Consider the following 22,372-nt stretch of genomic DNA (forward strand, 5'->3'; position numbering starts at 1 on the left):
TGCCTTGCTAAAAGTTTATTTGTGGAATTGCTTTCCTCAATGCGTTTGAGCCAATCAGTTGTGTTGTGACAAGGTAGTCTGATGAGTACAAATTGGAGATTTTTGGTTCCAACCGCCGTGTGTTTGTGAGATGCAGAATATGTGAACTGATGAACTCCGCATGTGGTTCCTACCGTGAAGCATGGAGGAGGTGGTGTGGGGGTGCTTTGCTGGTGACATTTATTTAGAATTCAACGCACACTTAACCAGTATGGCTACTACAGCATTCTGCAGCAATATGCCATCCCATGTGGTTTGGGCTTAGCCAATCAATCAAATGTATTTGTAAAGCCCTTTTTACATCAGCTGAAGAAAAGTGCCCTACAGAAACCCAGCCTAAAACCCTAAACAGCAAGCGATGAAGAAGCACGGTGGTTAGGAAAAACTCTAGAAAGGCCAGAACCTAGGAAGAAACCTAGAGCAGAACCAGGCTCTGAGGTGTGGCCAGTCCTCTTTTGGCTGTGCCGGGTGGAGATTATAACAGTACATGGCCAAGATGTTCAAACATTCATAGATGACCAACAGGGTCAGATAATAATAATAATAACAGTGGTTGTAGAGGGTGTAACAGGTCAGTACCTCAGGAGTAAATGTCAGTTGGCTTTTCATAGCCGATCATTAAGAGTTAGAGACAGCAGGTGTGGTAGAGTCCAAAACTGCAGGTCCGGGACAAGGTAGCACGTTCGGTGAACAGGTCAGGGTTCCATAGCTGCAGGCAGAATAGTTGAAACTGGAGCAGCAGCATGACCAGGTGGACTGGGGACAGAAAGGAGTCATCAGGCCAGGTAGTCCTGAGGCATGGTCTTGGGCTCAGGTCCTCAGAGGGAGAGAGAGAATATACACTGCTCAAAAAAAGAAAGGGAACACTAAAATAACACATCCTAGATCTGAATGAATGAAATATTCTTATTAAATACTTTTTTCTTTACATAGTTGAATGTGCTGACAACAAAATCGCACAAAAATGATCAATGGAAATCAAATTTATCAACCCATGGAGGTCTGGATTTGGAGTCACTCAAAATTAAAGTGGAAAACCACACTACAGGCTGATCCAACTTTGATGTAATGTCCTTAAAACAAGTCAAAATGAGGCTCAGTAGTGTGTGTGGCCTCCACGTGCCTGTATGACCTCCTACAACGCCTGGGCATGCTCCTGATGAGGTAGCGGATGGTCTCCTGAGGGATTTCCTCCCAGACCTGGACTAAAGCCTCTGCCAACTCCTGGACAGTCTGTGGTGCATGGAGCGAGACATGATGTCCCAGATGTGCCCAATTGGATTCAGGTCTGGGGAACGGGCAGGCCAGTCCATAGCATCAATGCCTTCTTCTTGCAGGAACTGCTGACACACTCCAGCCACATGAGGTCTAGCATTGTCTTGCATTAGGAGGAACCCAGGGCCAACCGCACCAGCATATGGTCTCACAAGGGGTCTGAGGATCTCATCTCGGTAACTAATGGCAGTCAGGCTACCTCTGGCGAGCACATGGAGGCCCCCCAAAGAAATGCCACCCCACACCATGACTGACCCACCGCCAAACCGGTCATGCTGGAGGATGTTGCAGGCAGCAGAACGTTCTCCACGGCGTCTCCAGACTGTCACGTCTGTCACATGTGCTCAGTGTGAACCTGCTTTCATCTGTGAAGAGCACAGAGCGCCAGTGGCGAATTTGCCAATCTTGGTGTTCTCTGGCAAATGCCAAACGTCCTGCACGGTGTTGGGCTGTAAGCACAACCCCCACCTGTGGACGTCGGGCCCTCATACCACCCTCATGGAGTCTGTTTCTGACTGTTTGAGCAGACACATGCACATTTGTGGCCTGCTGGATGTCATTTTGCAGGGCTCCTTGCACAAAGGCGGAGGTAGGGGTCCTGCTGCTGGTTTGTTGCCCGGCCTCCTCCACGTCTCCTGATGTACTGGCCTGTCTCCTGGTAGCGCCTCCATGCTCTGGACACTACGCTGACAGACACAGCAAACCTTCTTGCCACAGCTCGCATTGATGTGCCATCCTGGATGAGCTGCACTACCTGAGCCTCTTGTGTGGGTTGTAGACTCCGTCTCATGCTACCACTAGACTGAAAGCACCGACAGCATTCAAAAGTGACAAACATCAGCCAGGAAGCATAGGAACTGTGGTCGCCACCTGCAGAACCACTCCTTTATTGGGGGTGTCTTGCTAATTGCCTATAATTTCCACCTGTTGTCTATTCCATTTGCACAACAGCATGTGAAATGTATTGTCAATCAGTGTTGCTTCCTAAGTGGACAGTTTGATTTCACAGAAGTGTGATTGACTTGGAGTTACATTGTGTTGTTTAAGTGTTCCCTTTATTTTTTTGAGCAGTGTACTTACATTCACACAGGACACCAGATGAGACAGGAGAATTACTCCAGATATAACAGACTGACCCAAGCCCCCTGACACATGAACTATTGCAGCATAAGTACTGGAGGCTGACACGGGAGGGGTCGGGAGACACTGTGGCCCTGTCCGACGATATCCCCGGACGAGGCCAAACAGCAGGATATAACCCCACCCACTTTGCCAAAGCACAGCCCCCACACCACGAGAGGGATATCTTCAACCACCAACCTACTACCCTGAGACAAGGCTGTGGTATCATTTGTTTTTCAACAGGACAATGACCCAACACACCTCCAGAATATGTAAGGACTATTTGACCAAGAAGGAGAGTGATGGAGTGCTGCATCAGATGACCTGGCCTCCACAATCACTTGACCTCAACCCAATTGGGATGGTTTGGGATGAGTTGGACCGCAGAGGGAAGGAAAAGCAGCCAACAAGTGCTCAGCATTTGTGTGAACCCCTTCACACACAACCCCTTGTTGTTAAAGCATTCCAGGTGAAGCTGGTTGAGAGAATGCAATTCCACAAATTAACTTTTAACAAGGCACACCTGTTAATTGAAATGCATTCCAGGTGACTACCTCATGAAGCTGGATGAAAGAATTCCAAGAGTGTGCAACGCTGTCATCAAGGCAAAAGGTGGCTACTTTGAATAATCTCAAAAATATATATATTTTGATTTGTTTAACCCTTTTTTGGTTACTAAACTCAATGTCCTCTCTCTGTCAACTGCGTTTATTTTCAGCAAACTTAACGTGTAAATATTTGTATGAGCATAACAATATTCAACAACTGATACATAAACTGAACAAGTTCCACAGACATGTGACTAACAGAAATGGAATAATGTGTCCCTGAACAAAGGGGAGGGTGGGGGGGGTCAAAATCAAAAGTAACAGTCTGGTGTGGCCACCAGCTGCATTAAGTACTGCAGTGTATCTCCTCCTCATGGACTGCACCATATTTGCAAGTTCTTGCTGTGAGATGTTACCACACTCTTCCACTAAGGCACCTGCAAGTTCCCGGACATTTCTGGGGGGAATGGCCCTAGCCCACACCCTCCGATCCAACAGGTCCCAGACGTGCTCAATGGGATTGAGATACGGGCTCTTCGCTGGCCATGACAGAACACTGACATTCCCGTCTTGCAGGAAATCACGCAACGAGCAGTTTGGCTGGTGACATTGTCATGCTGGAGGGTCATGTCAGGAAGAGGCTGCAAGAAGAGTACCACATGAGGGAGGAGGATGTCTTCCCTGTAACGCACAGCGTTGAGATTGCCTGCAATGACAACAAGCTCAGTCTGATGATGCTGTGACACACCACCCCAGACCAATCCCGTTCCAGAGTACAGGCCTCGGTGTAACGCTCATTCCTTCGACGATAAATGCGAATCTGACCATCACCCCATGTAAGACAAAACCGCGACTTGTCAGTGAAGAGCACTTTTTGCCAGTCCTGTCTGGTCCAACGACGGTGGGTTTGTGCCCTTAGGCGACATTGTTGCCGGTGATGTCTGATGAGGACCTGCCTAACAACAGGCCTACAAGCCCTCAGTCCAGCCTCTCACAGCCTATTGGGGACAGTCTGAACACTCTTGGAGGGATTGTGCATTCCTGGTGTAACTCGGGCAGTTATTGTTGCCATCCTGTATCTGTCCCGCAGGTGTGATGTTTGGATGCACTGATCCTGTGCAGGGGTTGTTACAGGTGGTCTGCCACTGCGAGGACGATCAGCTGTCCGTCCTGTCCTCCCTGTAGCTCTGTCTTAGGCACCTCACAGTACGGACATTGCAATTTATTGCCCTGGCCACATCTGCAGTCCTCATGCCTCCTTGCAGCATGCCTAAGGCACGTTCACGCAGATAAGGGACCCCGGGTATCTTTCTTTTAGTGTTTTTCAGAGTCCGTAGAAAGGCCTCTTTAGTGTCCTACGTTTTCGTAACTGTGACCTTAATTGCCTACCGTCTGTAAGCTGTTAGTGTCTTAGCGACCGTTCCACAGGTGCATGTTCATTAACTGTTTATGGTTCATTGAACAAGCATGGGAAACATGTTTAAACCCTTTACAATGAAGATCTGTGAAGTTATTTGGATTTTTATGAATTATCTTTGAAAGACAGGGTCATTAAAAAGGACGTTTTTTTTTTTTTTTTTTTTTGCTGAGTTTACATGATTCCATATTTCATAGTTTTGATGTTCACTATTATTCTACAATTTAGAAAAAGGCAAAAATAAAGAAAAAGCCTTGAATGAGCAGATGTGTCCAAACTTTTGACTGGTACTGTGCTTGCAGTCAAAACATCATTCAAAGACTTGAGTTTGATACTGGATATGACTGAAAAATGTCTCACCTTTATTTGCAACGGTGGAGTACATGACAATGAACAGGCTACAATGTGTAGATCTCATGCTTGGAAATAACTACACGTACAGTGCCTTGCGAAAGTATTCGGCCCCCTTGAACTTTGCGACCTTTTGCCACATTTCAGGATTCAAACATAAAGATATAAAACTGTATTTTTTTGTGAAGAATCAACAACAAGTGGGACACAATCATGAAGTGGAATGACATTTATTGGATATTTCAAACTTTTTTAACAAATCAAAAACTGAAAAATTGGGCGTGCAAAATTATTCAGCCCCCTTAAGTTAATACTTTGTAGCGCCACCTTTTGCTGCGATTACAGCTGTAAGTCGCTTGGGGTATGTCTCTATCAGTTTTGCACATCGAGAGACTGAAATTTTTTCCCATTCCTCCTTGCAAAACAGCTCGAGCTCAGTGAGGTTGGATGGAGAGCATTTGTGAACAGCAGTTTTCAGTTCTTTCCACAGATTCTCGATTGGATTCAGGTCTGGACTTTGACTTGGCCATTCTAACACCTGGATATGTTTATTTTTTAACCATTCCATTGTAGATTTTGCTTTATGTTTTGGATCATTGTCTTGTTGGAAGACAAATCTCCGTCCCAGTCTCAGGTCTTTTGCAGACTCCATCAGATTGTCTTCCAGAAGGGTCCTGTATTTGGCTCCATCCATCTTCCCATCAATTTTAACCATCTTCCCTGTCCCTGCTGAAGAAAAGCAGGCCCAAACCATGATGCTGCCACCACCATGTTTGACAGTGTGTTCAGGGTGATGAGCTGTGTTGCTTTTACGCCAAACAAAACGTTTTGCATTGTTGCCAAAAAGTTCAATTTTGGTTTCATCTGACCAGAGCACCTTCTTCCAAATGTTTGGTGTGTCTCCCAGGTGGCTTGTGGCAAACTTTAAACAACACTTTTTATGGATATCTTTAAGAAATGGCTTTCTTCTAGCCACTCTTCCATAAAGGCCAGATTTGTGCAATATACGACTGATTGTTGTCCTATGGACAGAGTTTCCCACCTCAGCTGTAGATCTCTGCAGTTCATCCAGAGTGATCATGGGCCTCTTGGCTGCATCTCTGATCAGTCTTCTCCTTGTATGAGCTGAAAGTTTAGAGGGACGGCCAGGTCTTGGTAGATTTGCAGTGGTCTGATACTCCTTCCATTTCAATATTATCGCTTGCACAGTGCTCCTTGGGATGTTTAAAGCTTGGGAAATCTTTTTGTATCCAAATCCGTCTTTAACCTTCTTCACAACAGCATCTCGGACCTGCCTGGTGTGTTACTTGTTCTTCATGATGCTCTCTGCGCTGAGACTATCACAGTGCAGGTGCATTTATACGGAGACTTGATTACACACAGGTGGATTGTATTTATCATCATTAGTCATTTAGGTCAACATTGGATCATTCAGAGATCCTCACTGAACTTCTGGAGAGAGTTTGCTGCACTGAAAGTAAAGGGGCTGAATAATTTTGCACGCCCAATTTTTCAGTTTTTGATTTGTTAAAAAAGTTTGAAATATCCAATAAATGTCATTCCACTTCATGATTGTGTCCCACTTGTTGTTGATTCTTCACAAAAAAATACAGTTTTATATCTTTATGTTGGAAGCCTGAAATGTGGCAAAAGGTTGCAAAGTTCAAGGGGGCCGAATACTTTCGCAAGGCACTGTATATACGATTTGCATCCTTGTCTCAGTTAAGTTATATTCTACTCAATTCATAGTCTTCATTAATGTCATTCAGACTGTTTTGAAGTTGATACAACTGGATATCATAGCTGGTGTTCTTTAGCTAGGTTCTGAACTAATATTTATACCAAACGTTTTAGATCAGCTACATAGCTAAGTACACATCCATAGGCATACATGTATTTAAGCAATAAGCAAGAAAATGGTTAGCTAGCTACGTTACTTCAGCGGCCCTTCATGGCAAATATCAGCAAGGCAAGTTTACGAAATTGTACGTTCAATTTGCAGTAAATGCTTTTGCTAGCTAGATTCTTTACATCCACTGTTTCACAAGACCACAGCCTGGTTTGCTGGTTGTTTCAGGAGTCCCTAAAACATTAAACAACTATAATTACAATTCCATACTCATGTCACAATGCCCATAAAGCTAGCTGGCTAATATTATTTAGTCAGCTAGCTTACTAAATAGCAATTTACGTAAATGAACATCATGTCAAAAAAATATGCATAATCGTTTGTCTCTAAATTTACCTAACATATTCTTCTCAACTGTACATTTTTTTGCATGATTAGTTATGATATTATAATGACTTAAATTTGCTTCCATCCTAGAATTTTTGTCAGCCATCGTTGCTGAAGAACTCCAGCCTTGGGTAATGGGAACCAGTTTGCCGCTGGTGATTCGCGTAAAGTTGGGAAATGCTGAACTTTTTCAGCGCCTCCCACGCCACTTTCGCGCCGCCCAAAGGTCCCTCGCCCACACTGCCTCTCACTGCTTTCCTTCCATTGAAAATGAATGGGAAGCAGTGTTTCACTGCATGGTAGCGCGCACTAGTTTACACGTCTGGTAATGGAGTGTGTTGCAGTGTTTTCCACAAGTGCCGTGCCTTCAGAAAGTATTCATACCCCTCGACCCAGTCCACATTTTGTTGTTACAGCCTGAATTTCAAATGGATGACATATTTTTTCTCACCCATCTACACACAATATCCCATAATGTATTGAAAATGAAATAATGACATCGTATTTACATAAGTATTCACACCCAAGTCAATACATGTTAGAATAACCTTTCTTTCTGGGTAAGTCTCTAGGCTCCAGTGTGGCACAGCGATCTAAGGCACTGCATCTCAGTGCTAGAAGCGGTTACTACAGACGCTGGTTTGGTCCTGGGCTGTATCACAACTCTCCGAAGATCGGCAGTCCCATAGGGCGAAGCACAATTAGTCCAGCGTTGTCTGGGTTAGGGGAGGTTTTGGCCGGGTTAGGCCGTCATTGTAAAATAAGAATTTCTTGTTAACTGGCTTGCCTAGTTAAATAAATAAAATAAAAACCTGGATTGTACAATATTTGCCCATTATTCTTTTAAAGATTCTTCAAGCTCTGTCAAATTGGTTGTTGAACATTGCTAGACAATCAATTTCAGGTCTTGCCATAGATTTCCAAGTCAACACTCTAACTCTCCCTCAATCACTGTCTTCCCTGGTAAACAACTCCAGTGTATTTTATTAATTTATTTAACCTTTATTTAAGTAGGCATTAGATTTGTGTTGATTTGAACTTGTGTTTTAGGTTATTGTCCTGCTGAAACGTGAATTCATCTCCCATTGTCTGTTGGAAAGCAGACTGAAGCAGGTTGAAGCATGCACTTCTGTCCACTTCCGGTAATATTGTATTGTATGGTACAGAAACGGTATGACTGTATGAAAACCTGGATACCGCCTATCCCCCACGACTTTGCGTGGCTGGCTAGATGAAACACGTGAAAAAAAAAACTTAACCAAAAGTATGTGCACGCACACCTGCTCATCAAACATCTAATTCCAAAATCATGGGCATTAATTTGGAGTTGGTCCCCCCTTTGCTGCTCAAACAGCCTCCAGTCTTCTGGGAAGGATTTCCACTAGATGTTGGAACATTGCTATGGGAACTTGCTTACATTCAGCTGCGAGTATTAGTGATGTTGGGTACAGATGTTGGGCGATTAGTCCTGGCTTGCAGTCGGCGTTCCAATTCATCTCAAAGGTGTTCGATGAGGTTTAGGTCAGGGCTCTGTGCAGGCCAGTCAAGTTCTTCCACATTGATCTCAACAAACCATTTATGTATGAATCTCACGCTTTGTGCTTGGGGGCATTGTCATGCTGAAACAGAAAAGGAACTTCCCCAAACTGTTGACACAAAATTGTCTAGAATGTCATTGTATCCTGTATTATGAAGATGTCCCTTCACTGTAACTAAGGTGCCTAGCCTGAACCAAGACAAACAGCCCTATACCATTATTGGGGCGGCAGGGTAGCCTAGTGGTTAGAGCGTTGGACTAGTAACCGAAAGGTTGCAAGTTCGAATCCCCGAGCTGACAATCTGTCGTTCTGCCCCTGAACAGGCAGTTAACCCACTGTTCCTAGGCCGTCATTGAAAATAAGAATTTGTTCTTAACTGACTTGCCTAGTAAAATTAAGGTAACATTTTAAAAAATAAAAAAAAATTAAATGCTCCACCAAACTTTACAATTGGCACTATGGGGGCAGGTAGAGTTCTCCTGGCATCCACCAATCCCAGATTTGTCCGTTGGACTGCGAGATGTTAAAGTGTGATTCATCACTCCAGTGAACGCGTTTCCACTGCTCAACAGTCCAGCGAGCTTTACACCACTCCAGCCAATGCATTGCGCATGGTGATCATAGTTTGTTTGCGGCTGCTCGTCCATGGAAACCCATTTCCTGAAGTTCCCAACGAACAGTTCTGGTGCTGACGTTGCTTCCAGAGGCAGTTTGTAGTGAGTGTTGTAACCAAGGACAGGCAATTTTTACATGCTTGTGTGGCACTGTCATGGGATGCCACCTTTACAACCAGTCACTTTGCAGCTGAGCCATTGTTGCTCCAAGATGTTTCCACTTTAAAATAACAGCACTTACAGTTGACCCGGGGCAGCAGGGCAGAAGTTTAATGAACTGACTGGTTGTAAAGGTGGCATCCCATGACAGTGCCAAGTTGAACGTAACTGAGCTGAACTAAGGCTGAACTAAGGCCATTCTACTGATACTGTTTGTCTATGGAGATTGCATGGCGGTGTGCTCGATTTTATACACCTGTCAGCAACTGGGGTGGCTGAAATAGCCGAATCCCCTAATGTCCACATACCTTTTGTATAGAGTACCTTCGGGAAAGTATTCAGGCACCTTGACTTTTTCCACATTTTGTTACTTAACAGCCTTATTCTAAAATAGATTTTTACAAATCCTCTTCAATCTACACCCAATACACCAGAATGACAAAACAAAAACAGGTTCCTAGACATTTTTGCACATTTATTAAAAATTTAAACCAGATACCTTATTTACATAAGTATTCAGACCCTTTGCTATGAGACTCGAAGATGAGCTCAGGTGCATCCTGTTTACATTGATCATCTTTGAGATGTTTATACAACTTGATGGGAGTCCACCTCTGGTAATTTCAGTTGATTGGATATGATTTTGAAAGGCACACACCTGTCTACATAAGGTCCGACAGTTGACAGTGCATGTCACAGCAAAAACCAAGCCATGAAGGAATTGTACGTAGAGCTCCGAGAAAGGATTGTGTCGAGGCACATATCTGAGGCACAATATTTCTGCAGCGTTGGAGGTCCCAAGAATACAGTGATCTCCATTCTTAAATGGAAGAAGTTTGGAACCACCAAGATTCTTCCTCAGAGCTGGCCTCGTGGTGAAACTGAGCAATCGGGGGAGAGGGGCCTTGGTCAAGGAGGTGACCAAGAACCCTGCTGGTCACTCTGACAGAGCTCCAGAGTTCCTCTGTGAAGATAGGAGAACCTTCCAGAAGGACTACCATCTCTGCAGCACTTCACCAATCAGGCCTTTATGGTAGAGGGGCCAGACGGAAGCCACTCTTCTGTAAAAGGCACATGATAGCCCGCTTGGAGTTTGCCAAAAGGCACCTAAAGTCTCAGACCATGAGAAACAAGATTCTCTGGTATGATGAAAACAAGACTGAGTCAGGATCGAGGGAAAGATGAATGGAGCAAAGTACAGTGAGATCCTTGATGAAAACCAACCCCAGAGCGCTCAGGACCTCAGACTGGGGGCGAAGGTTCACCTTTGAACAGGACAACGACCCTAAGCACACAGCCGAGACAATGCAGATGTGGCTTCAGGACAAGTTTCTGAATGTCCTTGAGTGGCCCAGCCAGAGCTCGGACTTGAACCCAATCTAACATCTCTGGGGAGACCTGAAAATTGCCGTGCAGCTACACTCCCCATCCAACCTGACAGAGCTTGAGAGAATCTGCAGAGAAGAATGGGAGAAACTCCCCAAATATAGGTGTGCCAAGCTTGTAACGTCATACCCAACAAGAATCAAGGCTGTAATCACTGCCAAATGTGCTTCAACAAAGTAAAGGGTCTGAAGTTGAAGTCGGAAGTTTACATACACTTATGTTGGAGTCATTAAAACTCATTTTTCAACAACTCCACAAATTTCTTGTTAACAAACTATAGTTTTGGCAAGTCGGTTAGGACATCTACTTTGTGCATGACTTCTGACACAAGTAATTTTTTCCAACAATTGTTTACAGACAGATTATTTCACTTATAATTCACTGTCAGAAGTTTACATACACTAAATTGACTGTGCCTTTAAACAGCTTGGACAATTCCAGAAAATGATGTCATGGCTTTACAATCTTCTGATAGGCTAACTGACATAATTTCAGTCAATTGGAGGTGTTCCTGTGGATGTCCTTCAAGGCCTACCTTCTAACTCTGTGCCTCTTTGCTTGACATCATGGGAAAATCATAGCTATCAGCCAAGACCTACAAAAATTGTAGACCTCCACAAGTCTGCTTCATCCTTGGGAGCAATTTCCAAACGCCTGAAGGCACCACGTTAATCTGTACAAACAGTAGTACGCAAGTATAAACACCATGGGACCAGGCAGCCATCATACCACTCAGGAAGGAGACGCGTTCTGTCTCCTAGAGATGAACGTACTTTGGTGCAAAAAGTGCAAATCAATCCCAGTGACAGCATCATGGGGATGGCAGCATCATGTTGCTTTGCTGCAGGAGGAACTGGTGCACTTCACACAATTAATGGCATCATGAAGTAGGACAATTATGTGGATATAGTGAAGCAACATCTCAGGACATCAGTCAGGAAGTTAAAACTCGGTCTCAAATGGGTCTTCCAAATGGACAATGACCCCAAGCAAAATGGCCTAAGGACAACAAAGTCAAGGTATTGGAGTGTCCATCACAAAGCCCTGACCTCAATCCTATAGAACATTTCTGGGCTGAACTGAAAAATTGTGTGCGAGTAAGGAGGCCTACAAAGCTGACTCAGTTACACCAGCTCTGTCAGGAGGAATGGGCCAAAATTCACTCAACTTATTGTGAGAAGCTTGTGGAAGGCTACCCAAAATTTTTGACCCAAGTTAAACAATTTTTAAAGGCAATACTACCAAATACTAATGAGTGCATGTAAATGTCTGACCCACTGGGAATGTGAGGAAAGAAATAAAAGCTGAAATAAATAATTCTCTCTACTATTATTCTGACATTTCACATTCTTAAAATAAAGTGTTGATCCTAACCGACATAAAACATGGAATTGTTACTAGGATTAAATGTCAGGAATTGTGAAAAACTGAGTTTAAATGTATTTGGCTGAGGTTTATGTAAACTTCCGACTTCACGGTCTGTGGCCATGACTGTCTGTGAGTGGTTGCATTTCTCCACCCTCATCCCTTGACTGTTTACAGGAACAATGGTGAGGTGTTTGCTCTGTCCCTGTACTATAGATTGCCCTTTAACCTCTGTAGCCTTCTGCCTGGTGTGTTTAACTTGTCTAAAGTATGGTATCTTTAAAGCTATTTTTTTATTTGGATTTTTTTTCTAGTTGAGTATATTATTTATATTGCTTTGTGTGTATGTGTGTGTGTGTGTGTGTGTGTGTGTGTGTGTAAAACTTAATAAACAGAGTTAACAAAAAACTTCCAACTTCAACTGTTTGTAAATGTGAAATTTCAGTATCTTCTTTTTAATAGATAGCAAACATTTTTTTTAAACTTGTTTTTGCTTTGTCATTTTTGGATATTGTGTGTAGATTGATGAGGGGGAAAAAAACTATTTAATTGATTTTAGAATAAGGCTGTAACATAACAAAATGTGGAAAATGTCAAGGTGCACTGTAAATAGTGTAAATGATGTGCCAGAAAACATCCAGTGTCTTAGCTGTGGGTCTTTCTTCTGTATTGGCAGGAGACTTTGCTGAGAAAGTGCAGCCCGGTAGCAGGGAGGACAGCAGAGGGAGCTGGAGAGGATAACCAATGCTATTGGTGCAGAACAACAGACTGACAGCATGGTAAGCCAATCAGACAGCACCACGGGAGAGAATGGGAGGGAGTGAAGCTGCTGTCATTTCATCTCTCACTGGCTTATTCTTCTTCCTGTGAAGTTCTCTTTACATTTTTTTTATTTTTTAGATTTAACCTTTATTTAACTTTGTTCTTAACTGACTTGCCAAGTTAAATTTAAAAATAATTTTAAAAAAGTGACAATGACAGCCTACCCCGGCCATACCTTGACGACGCTGGGCCAATTGTGCGCTTCCCTATGGGACTCACAATCACGGCCGGATGTGATGCATTCTCGATTCGAACCAGGGACTGTAGTGACGCCTCTTGCACTGAGATGCAGTGTCTTAGACCGTGCAGCGAGTTTTAAAATCGAATGAATGTTTTTTTGCAGTATGGTATGGTGTCTCATTATACAAAAAATTATGATACTATCTGACACTCATCACCCATAGGCTCTATGTAGACTTTTAGAAACATTGCAGCTGTTTTCACATGCCTAAACCACGTGGAGGATATTCTTCACGTGTTTCAAACGTGCTGTGTTGCGAAGCCCATAGTACAGACTATTCCTGTCATGTATTGTCATGTTGTGTGTTTCTGTCCTTTCCCTTCACACTGTCTCCCTCTGCTGGTCGTTGTTAGGTTACCTTTTCTCCCCCTCTTTCCCCCAGCTGTGCCTTGTCTCCTCCTAACTACCCATTCACCCCGTTTCCCACCTGTTCCCTTTTTCCCTCTGATTAGGTCCCTATATCTCTCTCTGTTTTTGTTCCTGTCCTTGTCGGATTCTTGTTTGTTGTGTTTCATGCCTGAACCAGACTATCGTCCTGTTTGCTGTAACCTTGTCCTGTCCTGTCGGAATCTGCCGGTCTATCTGAGCCTACCTACGTTTGGTTATTAAAGAAGCTCTGTTTAAGTTAGTTCGCTTTTGGGTCCTCATTCACTCACCGTAACAGAAGAATCCGACCAAGAATGGACCCAGCGACTTCGGATCCTCTCCACTCAGCCGTCGAGATCCAGGGAGCGATGCTAGGCAGACACGAGCAGGAATTGTCTGCTGCTCGACATGCCGTTGAGACCCTGGCCACCCAAGTCTCCAACCTCACAGAACAGGTTCACCATCTCCGCCTCGATCCACCGGCCACTTCCAGGGCTTTCGAATCTCCGGAGCCCAGAATCAATAACCCGCCGTGTTACTCTGGGGAGCCCACTGAATGCCGCTCGTTCCTCACCCAGTGTGATATTGTGTTTTCTCTCCAGCCCAACACTTACGCCAGGAGCACTGTTCGTGTCGCCTACGTCATATCTCTCCTTACTGGACGGGCTCGTGAGTGGGGCACGGCAATCTGGGAGGCAAGGGCTGAGTGTACTAACCAGTATCAGGACTTTAAGGAGGAGATGATACGGGTTTTTGATCGATCTGTTTTTGGGGAGGAGGCTTCCAGGGCCCTGTCTTCCCTATGTCAAGGCAATCGATCCATAACTGACTACTCTATTGAGTTTCGCACTCTTGCTGCCTCCAGTGGCTGGAACGAGCCGGCTTTGCTCGCTCGTCTTCTGGAGGGTCTCCGCGCAGAGGTAAAGGATGAGATTCTCTCCCGGGAGGTTCCTTCCAGCGTGGATTCCTTGATTGAACTCGCTATTCGCATTGAGCGACGGGTTGATCTTCGTCACCGAGCTCGTGGAAAGGAGCTCGCGTTCTCCGTTGCCCCCCTCTCCGCATCACTACCATCTTCCTCTGCCGGCTCGGGAGCTGAGCCTATGCAGCTGGGAGGTATCCGCATCTCGACTAAGGAGAGGGAACGGAGAATCACCAACCGCCTCTGTCTCTATTGCGGTTCTGCTGGCCATTTTGTCACTTCATGTCCAGTAAAAGCCAGAGCTCATCAGTAAGCGGAGGGCTACTGGTGAGCGCTACTACTCCTGTCTCTCCTTCAAGATCCTGCACTACCTTGTCGGTCCATCTACGCTGGACCGGTTCGTCAGCTTCCTGCAGTGCCTTAATAGACTCTGGGGCCGAGGGCTGTTTTATGGACGAGACCTGGGCTCGGGAACATGACATTCCTCTCAGACAGTTAAGGGAGTCCACGGCCTTGTTCGCCCTGGATGGTAGTCCTCTCCCCAGGATTCAGCGTGAGACGCTACCCTTAACCCTCACTGTTTCTGGTAATCATAGCGAAACCATTTCTTTTTTGATTTTTCGTTCACCTTTTACACCTGTTGTTTTGGGCCATCCCTGGCTAGTATGTCATAATCCTTCCATTAATTGGTCTAGTAATTCTATCCTCTCCTGGAACGTCTCTTGTCATGTGAAATGTTTAATGTCTGCTATCCCTCCTGTTTCCTCTGTCTCTTCTTCACAGGAGGAGCCTGGTGATTTGACAGGGGTGCCGGAGGAATATCACGATCTGCGCACGGTGTTCAGTCGGTCCAGGGCCACCTCTCTTCCTCCACACCGGTCGTATGATTGTAGTATTGATCTCCTTCCGGGAACCACTCCCCCCCGGGGTAGACTATACTCTCTGTCGGCTCCCGAACGTAAGGCTCTCGAGGATTATTTGTCTGTAGCTCTTGACGCCGGTACCATAGTCCCCTCCTCCTCTCCCGCCGGAGCGGGGGTTTTTTTTGTCAAGAAGAAGGACGGGTCTCTGCGCCCCTGCATAGATTATCGAGGGCTGAATGACATAACAGTTAAGAATCGTTATCCGCTTCCTCTTATGTCCTCAGCCTTCGAGATCCTGCAGGGAGCCAGGTTTTTCACTAAGTTGGACCTTCGTAACGCTTACCATCTCGTGCGCATCAGGGAGGGGGACGAGTGGAAGACGGCGTTTAACACTCCGTTAGGGCACTTTGAATACCGGGTTCTTCCTTTCGGCCTCGCTAACGCTCCAGCTGTCTTTCAGGCATTAGTCAATGATGTCCTGAGAGACATGCTGAACATCTTTGTTTTCGTTTACCTTGACGATATCCTGATTTTTTCACCGTCACTCCAGATTCATCTTCAGCACGTTCGACGTGTCCTCCAGCGCCTTTTAGAGAATTGTCTTTTTGTGAAGGCTGAGAAGTGCACTTTTCATGCCTCCTCCGTCACATTTCTCGGTTCTGTTATTTCCGCTGAAGGCATTAAGATGGATCCCGCTAAGGTCCAAGCTGTCATTGATTGGCCCGCCCCTAAGTCACGCGTCGAGCTGCAGCGCTTTCTCGGCTTCGCGAACTTCTATCGTCGTTTCATCCGTAATTTCGGTCAGGTGGCAGCTCCTCTCACAGCCCTTACTTCTGTCAAGACGTGCTTTAAGTGGTCCGTTTCCGCCCAGGGAGCTTTTGATCTCCTCAAGAATCGTTTTACATCCGCTCCTATCCTTGTTACACCTGACGTCTCTAGACAGTTCGTTGTCGAGGTTGACGCGTCAGAGGTGGGCGTGGGAGCCATTCTTTCTCAGCGCTCCCTCTCTGACGACAAGGTCCACCCATGCGCGTATTTTTCTCATCGCCTGTCCCCGTCGGAACGTAACTATGATGTGGGAAACCGCGAACTGCTCGCCATCCGGTTAGCCCTAGGCGAATGGCGACAGTGGTTGGAGGGGGCGACCGTTCCTTTTGTCGTTTGGACTGACCATAGGAACCTTCTTTTCGTTCCCGTTCCTACTCGTCTGGCCGTTCTTCAGTGGGCTCACTCTGCCAAGTTAGCCGGCCACCCTGGCGTTCGGGGTACGCTTGCTTCCATTCGCCAGCGTTTTTGGTGGCCCACCCGGGAGCATGACACGCGTCGTTTCGTGGCTGCTTGTTCGGTCTGCGCGCAGACTAAGTCCGGTAACTCCCCTCCTGCCGGCCGTCTCAGGCCGCTTCCCATTCCCTCTCGACGGTCTCACATCGCCTTAGATTTTGTCACCGGACTGCCTTCGTCAGCGGGGAAGACTGTTATTCTTACGGTTGTCGATAGGTTCTCTAAGGCGGCTCATTTCATTCCCCTTGCTAAGCTTCCTTCTGCTAAAGAGACGGCACAAATCATCATCGAGAATGTTTTCAGAATTCATGGCCTTCCGTCAGACGTCGTTTCGGACAGAGGTCCGCAATTCACGTCTCAATTTTGGAGGGAGTTTTGCCGTTTGATTGGGGCTTCCGTCAGTCTCTCTTCCGGCTTTCACCCCCAGTCTAACGGTCAAGCAGAACGGGCCAATCAGACTATTGGTCGCATCTTACGCAGTCTTTCTTTTCGCAACCCTGCGTCTTGGTCAGAACAGCTCCCCTGGGCAGAATACGCCCACAACTCGCTTCCTTCGTCTGCGACCGGGCTATCTCCTTTTCAGAGTAGCCTCGGGTACCAGCCTCCGCTGTTCTCATCTCAGTTCGCCGAGTCCAGCGTCCCCTCCGCTCAGGCTTTTGTCCAACGTTGCGAGCGCACCTGGAAGAGGGTCAGGTCTGCACTTTGCCGTTATAGGACGCAGACTGTGAGGGCTGCTAATAAGCGTAGAACTAAGAGTCCTAGATATTGTCGCGGTCAGAGAGTTTGGCTCTCCACTCAGAACCTTCCCCTTAAGACGGCTTCTCGCAAGTTGACCCCGCGGTTCATTGGTCCGTTCCGTATTTCTCGGGTCATTAATCCTGTCGCAGTTCGACTTCTTCTTCCGCGATACCTTCGTCGCGTCCACCCGGTCTTCCATGTCTCCTGTATTAAGCCCGTTCTTCGCGCCCCCGCTCGTCTCCCCCCCCCCCCCCCCATCCTTGTCGAGGGCGCACCCATCTACAGGGTCCGCAGGATTTTGGACATGCGTCCTCGGGGCCGTGGTCACCAGTACCTCGTTGATTGGGAGGGGTACGGTCCTGAGGAGAGGAGTTGGGTTCCCTCTCGGGACGTGCTGGACCGTGCGCTGATCGAGGATTTCCTCCGTTGCCGCCAGGTTTCCTCCTCGAGTGCGCCAGGAGGCGCTCGGTGAGTGGGGGGGTACTGTCATGTATTGTCATGTTGTGTGTTTCTGTCCTTTCCCTTCACCCTGTCTCCCTCTGCTGGTCGTTGTTAGGTTACCTTTTCTCCCCCTCTTTCCCCCAGCTGTGCCTTGTCTCCTCCTAACTACCCATTCACCCCGTTTCCCACCTGTTCCCTTTTTCCCTCTGATTAGGTCCCTATATCTCTCTCTGTTTTTGTTCCTGTCCTTGTCGGATTCTTGTTTGTTGTGTTTCATGCCTGAACCAGACTATCGTCCTGTTTGCTGTAACCTTGTCCTGTCCTGTCGGAATCTGCCGGTCTATCTGAGCCTACCTACGTTTGGTTATTAAAGAAGCTCTGTTTAAGTTAGTTCGCTTTTGGGTCCTCATTCACTCACCGTAACAATTCCCTGAAGGTTCTTTTCATCACAGCATGAACCCATCCACTCCAGACCCTAATGAATTCAAAACAGGGTTGAACACGTTTTTGCTGACGACTCACACCACACTCACAAACACCTGAGGACGGAGTAGAAGTGGAATGTGTGCCCCGTGCTTTCTGGTGACCTCTCACTAGGCATCTTATGTTCCTGTTTGCTACATTCAGAACAGGGGTTCCCCTTCTTACTGCATGGGTTGCGTTAAAGAGTGACTACCTTTAAAAAGCAATGAATCCCTTTGAAAATGTCCTACATGGCATCGACATGAGTCAGAAACAGTTATTATAGTCTCAAAATTGACTACAATGTGTAAATAGGATAATTCTGGTCATAAAGTCAGTCTCGTCTAAAACATAGTTTGGAACATATATGCTTCACAACGGTTAAAATTGATTTGACTATCAATTTTCCTACTGGGGTGAACAGCTGCGGCGATTGCTCTCTATCTAATAGCATAGACAGTGCGACAGACCTGCTCTGCAGCTCCGACTTTTTACACGCCGGGCATATTTTTTACTTGAGAAATACTTCACCAAACACCTTAGATAGATGTAAAATTGTGCAACTAAAACATCATTGGCAAAAATATCTAAATTAATTACAGATTTCTTGAGTTATCTATGTTCCATTCTGCGGGTTTGGAAAAAGGGAAATAGGCTACATTGTCTCATTGGGGACAAACATTATTAACCAAAGGTGGAATCAGTCAGGAAAAACACCTCCAAGACTGAAATCCAATTTTTCTAATGAGAAACAGAAAAACAAATGTGCCAGTTGCCGTGTTCAGTGGCTCTTCAACGCAGAATTCGTTTTTTCACGCAAAAAAGGTAAAACAGAAATATCTTATTACATTTTGTAAACTGAGATCTAAAATGCTTCTTATGGTAATTTCTGCTCGGCTTCAGACCCATTTTATACGTCAGTTGCACTTCTCCACTCTGAGGAAAAATCTTTGCTCTTGTCTTCAGACCAATCAAATTCCCGCATTCTTGAACAAGCATTTGATCAGCAGACATCGCTCTGACTGATGGCAGAGAGGAAGACGCAACGGTTATTTTTCTTGTGTAAATTGAAATGCAAGATTAACTTCAAGCAAAATATTAGGAAATGTAGCTGGCAATGTTCTTTCTATATACAGTGCATTCAGAAAGTATTCAGACCCCTTCCCCTTTTCCACATTTTGTTAGGTTACAGACTTATTCTAAAATGGACTAAATAAATGTTTTTCCTCATCAATCTACACACAATACCCCATAATGACAAAATGAGAACAGGTTTTTAAAAACATTTTTGCAAATCTATTAAAAATAAAAAACTTTGCTTATGCGACTTGAAATTGAGGTGCATCCTGTTTCCATTGATCATCCTTGAGATGTTTCTACAACATGATTGGAGTCCTTCTGTGGTAAATTAAATTGATTGGACATGATTTTTAAAGGCACACACCTGTCTATATTAGGTCCCACAGTTGACAGTGCATGTCAGAGGAAAAACCAAGCACAGATCTGGGGAAGGACACCAAAAAATGTCTGCAGCTTTGAAGGTCCCCAAGAACACAGTGGCGTCCATCATTCTTAAATGGAAGAAGTTTGGAACAACCAAGACTCTTCCTAGAGCTGGCCAAACTGAGCAATCAGGGGAGAAGGGTCTTGGTCAGGGAGGTGACCAAGAACCCGATGGTCACTCTGACAGAGCTCCTCTGTGGAGATGGGAAAACCTTCCAGAATGACAACCATTTTTGCAGCATTCCAACAATCAGGCCTTTATGGTAGAGTGCCCAGACTGAAGTCACATACATGGTTTGCAGATGTTATTGCGAGTGTAGCGAAATGCTTGTACTTCTAGTTCCGACAGTGCAGCAATGTCTAACAATTCCACAACAAATACCTATAAATAATACACACATCAAAGTAAAGTAATGGAATAAAAATATATAACTATAAATATATGGATGAGCAATGACAGATCGGCATAAGCTAAGATGAAATGGATAGTATAGAATAAATATGAAATGAGTAATGCAAGATATGGAAACATTATTAAAGTGACTAGTGTTCCATTTATTAAAGTGGCCAATGATTTCCAGTCTGTATGTAGACAGCAGCCTCTCTGTGCTAGTGATGGCTGTTTAACAGTCTGATGTCCTTGAGATAAAGCTTTTTTTCAGTCACTCGGTCCCAGCTTTGATGCACCTGTACTGACCTCGCCTTCTGGATGGTAGCGGCTGAACAGGCAGTGGCTCGGGTGGTCGTTGTCCTTGATGATCTTTTTGGCCTTCCTGTGACATCGGGTGCTGTAGTTGTCCTGGAGGGCAGGTAGTTTGCCCCTAGTGATGCGTTGTGCAGACTGCACCACCCTCTGGAGAGCCTTGCAGTTGTGGACTGTGCAGTTGCCGTACCAGGCGGTGATACAGCCTGACAGGATGCTCTCAATTGTGCATCTGTAAAAGTTTGTGGGGGTATTAGTTGACAAGCCACATTTTGTCAGCCTCCGGAGGTTGAAGAGGCGCTGTTGCTCCTTCTTCGCCACACTGTCTGTGTGGTTGGACCATTTCAGATCGTCAGTGATGTGTACGCCGATGAACTTAAAACTTTCCACCTTCTCCACTGCTGTCCCGTTGATGTGGATAGGGAGCTGCTCCCTCTGCTGTTTCCTAAAGGCCAGGATCATCTCCTTTGTTTTGTTGACGTTGAGTAAGAGGTTATTTTCCTGACACCACACTCTGAGAACACTCACCTCCTCCCTGTAGGCTGTCTCGTCGTTGTTGGCAGTCAAGCCTACTACTGTTGTGTTGTCTGCAAACTTGATGATTGAGTTGGAGGTGTGCATGGCCAGATGTTGTTTCCTACCTTCACCACGTTCAGACCCAGGGCCTCAAGCTTAATGATGAGCTTGGAGGGTACTATGGTGTTGAATGCTGAGCTATAGTTAATGAACAGCATTCTTACATAGGTATTCCACTTGTCCAGATGGGATAGGGCAGTGTGCAGTGTGATGGCGATTGCATCGTTTGTGGACCTATTGGGGCGGTAAGCAAATTAAAGTGGGTCTAGGGTGACAGGTAAGGTGGAGGTGATATTATCCTTGACTAGTCTCTCAAAGCACTTCATGATGACAGTAGTGAGTGCTACGGGCCAATAGTCATTTATTTAAGTTATCTTTGAATTCTTGGGTACAGGAACAATGGTGCCATCTTGAAGCATGTGGGTATAGCAGACTTTGATAGGGAGAGTTTGAATATGTCTGTAAACACACCAGTCAGCTGGTCTGCGGCATGCTCTGGACCGGCAGCCTTGTGAGGGTTAAAACATTTAAATGTCTTTCTCACGTCGATCATGGAGAAGGAGAGCCCACATTCCTTGGTAGCGGCCGCATCGGTGGCACTGTATAATCCTCAAAACAGGCAAAGAAGGTGTTTAGTTTGTCCGGAAGCAAGACGTCGGTGTTATGGTGAGTGAATGAGGACCCAAAAGCGAACTAACTTAAACAGAGCTTCTTTAATAACCAAACATAGGTAGGCTCAGATAGACCGGCAGATTCCGACAGGACAGGACAAGGTTACAGCAAACATGACGATAGTCTGGCTCAGGCATGAAACACAACAAACAAGAATCCGACAAGGACAGGAACAGAAACAGGGAGAGATATAGGGACCTAATCAGAGGGAAAAAGGGAACAGGTGGGAAACGGGGTGAATGGGTAGTTAGAGGAGACAAGGAACAGCTGGGGGAAAGCGGGGGAGAAAAGGTAACCTAACAACGACCAGCAGAGGGAGACAGGGTGAAGGGAAAGGACAGAGACAAGACACAACATGACAGTACATGACAGTACCCCCCCACTCACCGAGCGCCTCCTGGCGCACTCGAGGAGGAAACCTGGCGGCAACGGAGGAAATCCTCGATCAGCGCACGGTCCAGCACGTCCCGAGAGGGAACCCAACTCCTCTCCTCAGGACCGTACCCCTCCCAATCTACGAGGTACTGGTGACCACGGCCCCGAGGACGCATGTCCAAAATTCTACGGACCCTGTAGATGGGTGCGCCCTCGTCAAGGATGGGGGGGGGGGGGGGGAGACGAGCGGGGGCGCGAAGGACGGGCTTGATGCAGGAGACATGGAAGACCGGGTGGACGCGACGAAGGTAGCGAGTTGTGGGCGTATTCTGCCCAGGGGAGCTGTTCTGACCAAGA

At 45.9% G+C, this 22,372-nt stretch overlaps 1 protein-coding gene across 1 annotated transcript in view; it reads left to right on the forward strand.

The window, feature by feature from the left end:
- Positions 1-22,372, forward strand: part of LOC110537841 (myotubularin-related protein 4) — a 178,231-nt gene that overhangs the window by 22,197 nt on the left and 133,662 nt on the right. The window contains exon 2 of the mRNA XM_036937873.1: positions 12,727-12,829. Within this exon, the coding sequence (XP_036793768.1) occupies positions 12,827-12,829 (3 nt within the window). The 5' untranslated portion in view covers positions 12,727-12,826. The remainder of the gene's footprint in view (positions 1-12,726; positions 12,830-22,372) is intronic.

This window comes from Oncorhynchus mykiss, chromosome 12, assembly GCF_013265735.2.
Source record: "Oncorhynchus mykiss isolate Arlee chromosome 12, USDA_OmykA_1.1, whole genome shotgun sequence".
Taxonomy (NCBI): Eukaryota; Metazoa; Chordata; class Actinopteri; order Salmoniformes; family Salmonidae; genus Oncorhynchus; species Oncorhynchus mykiss.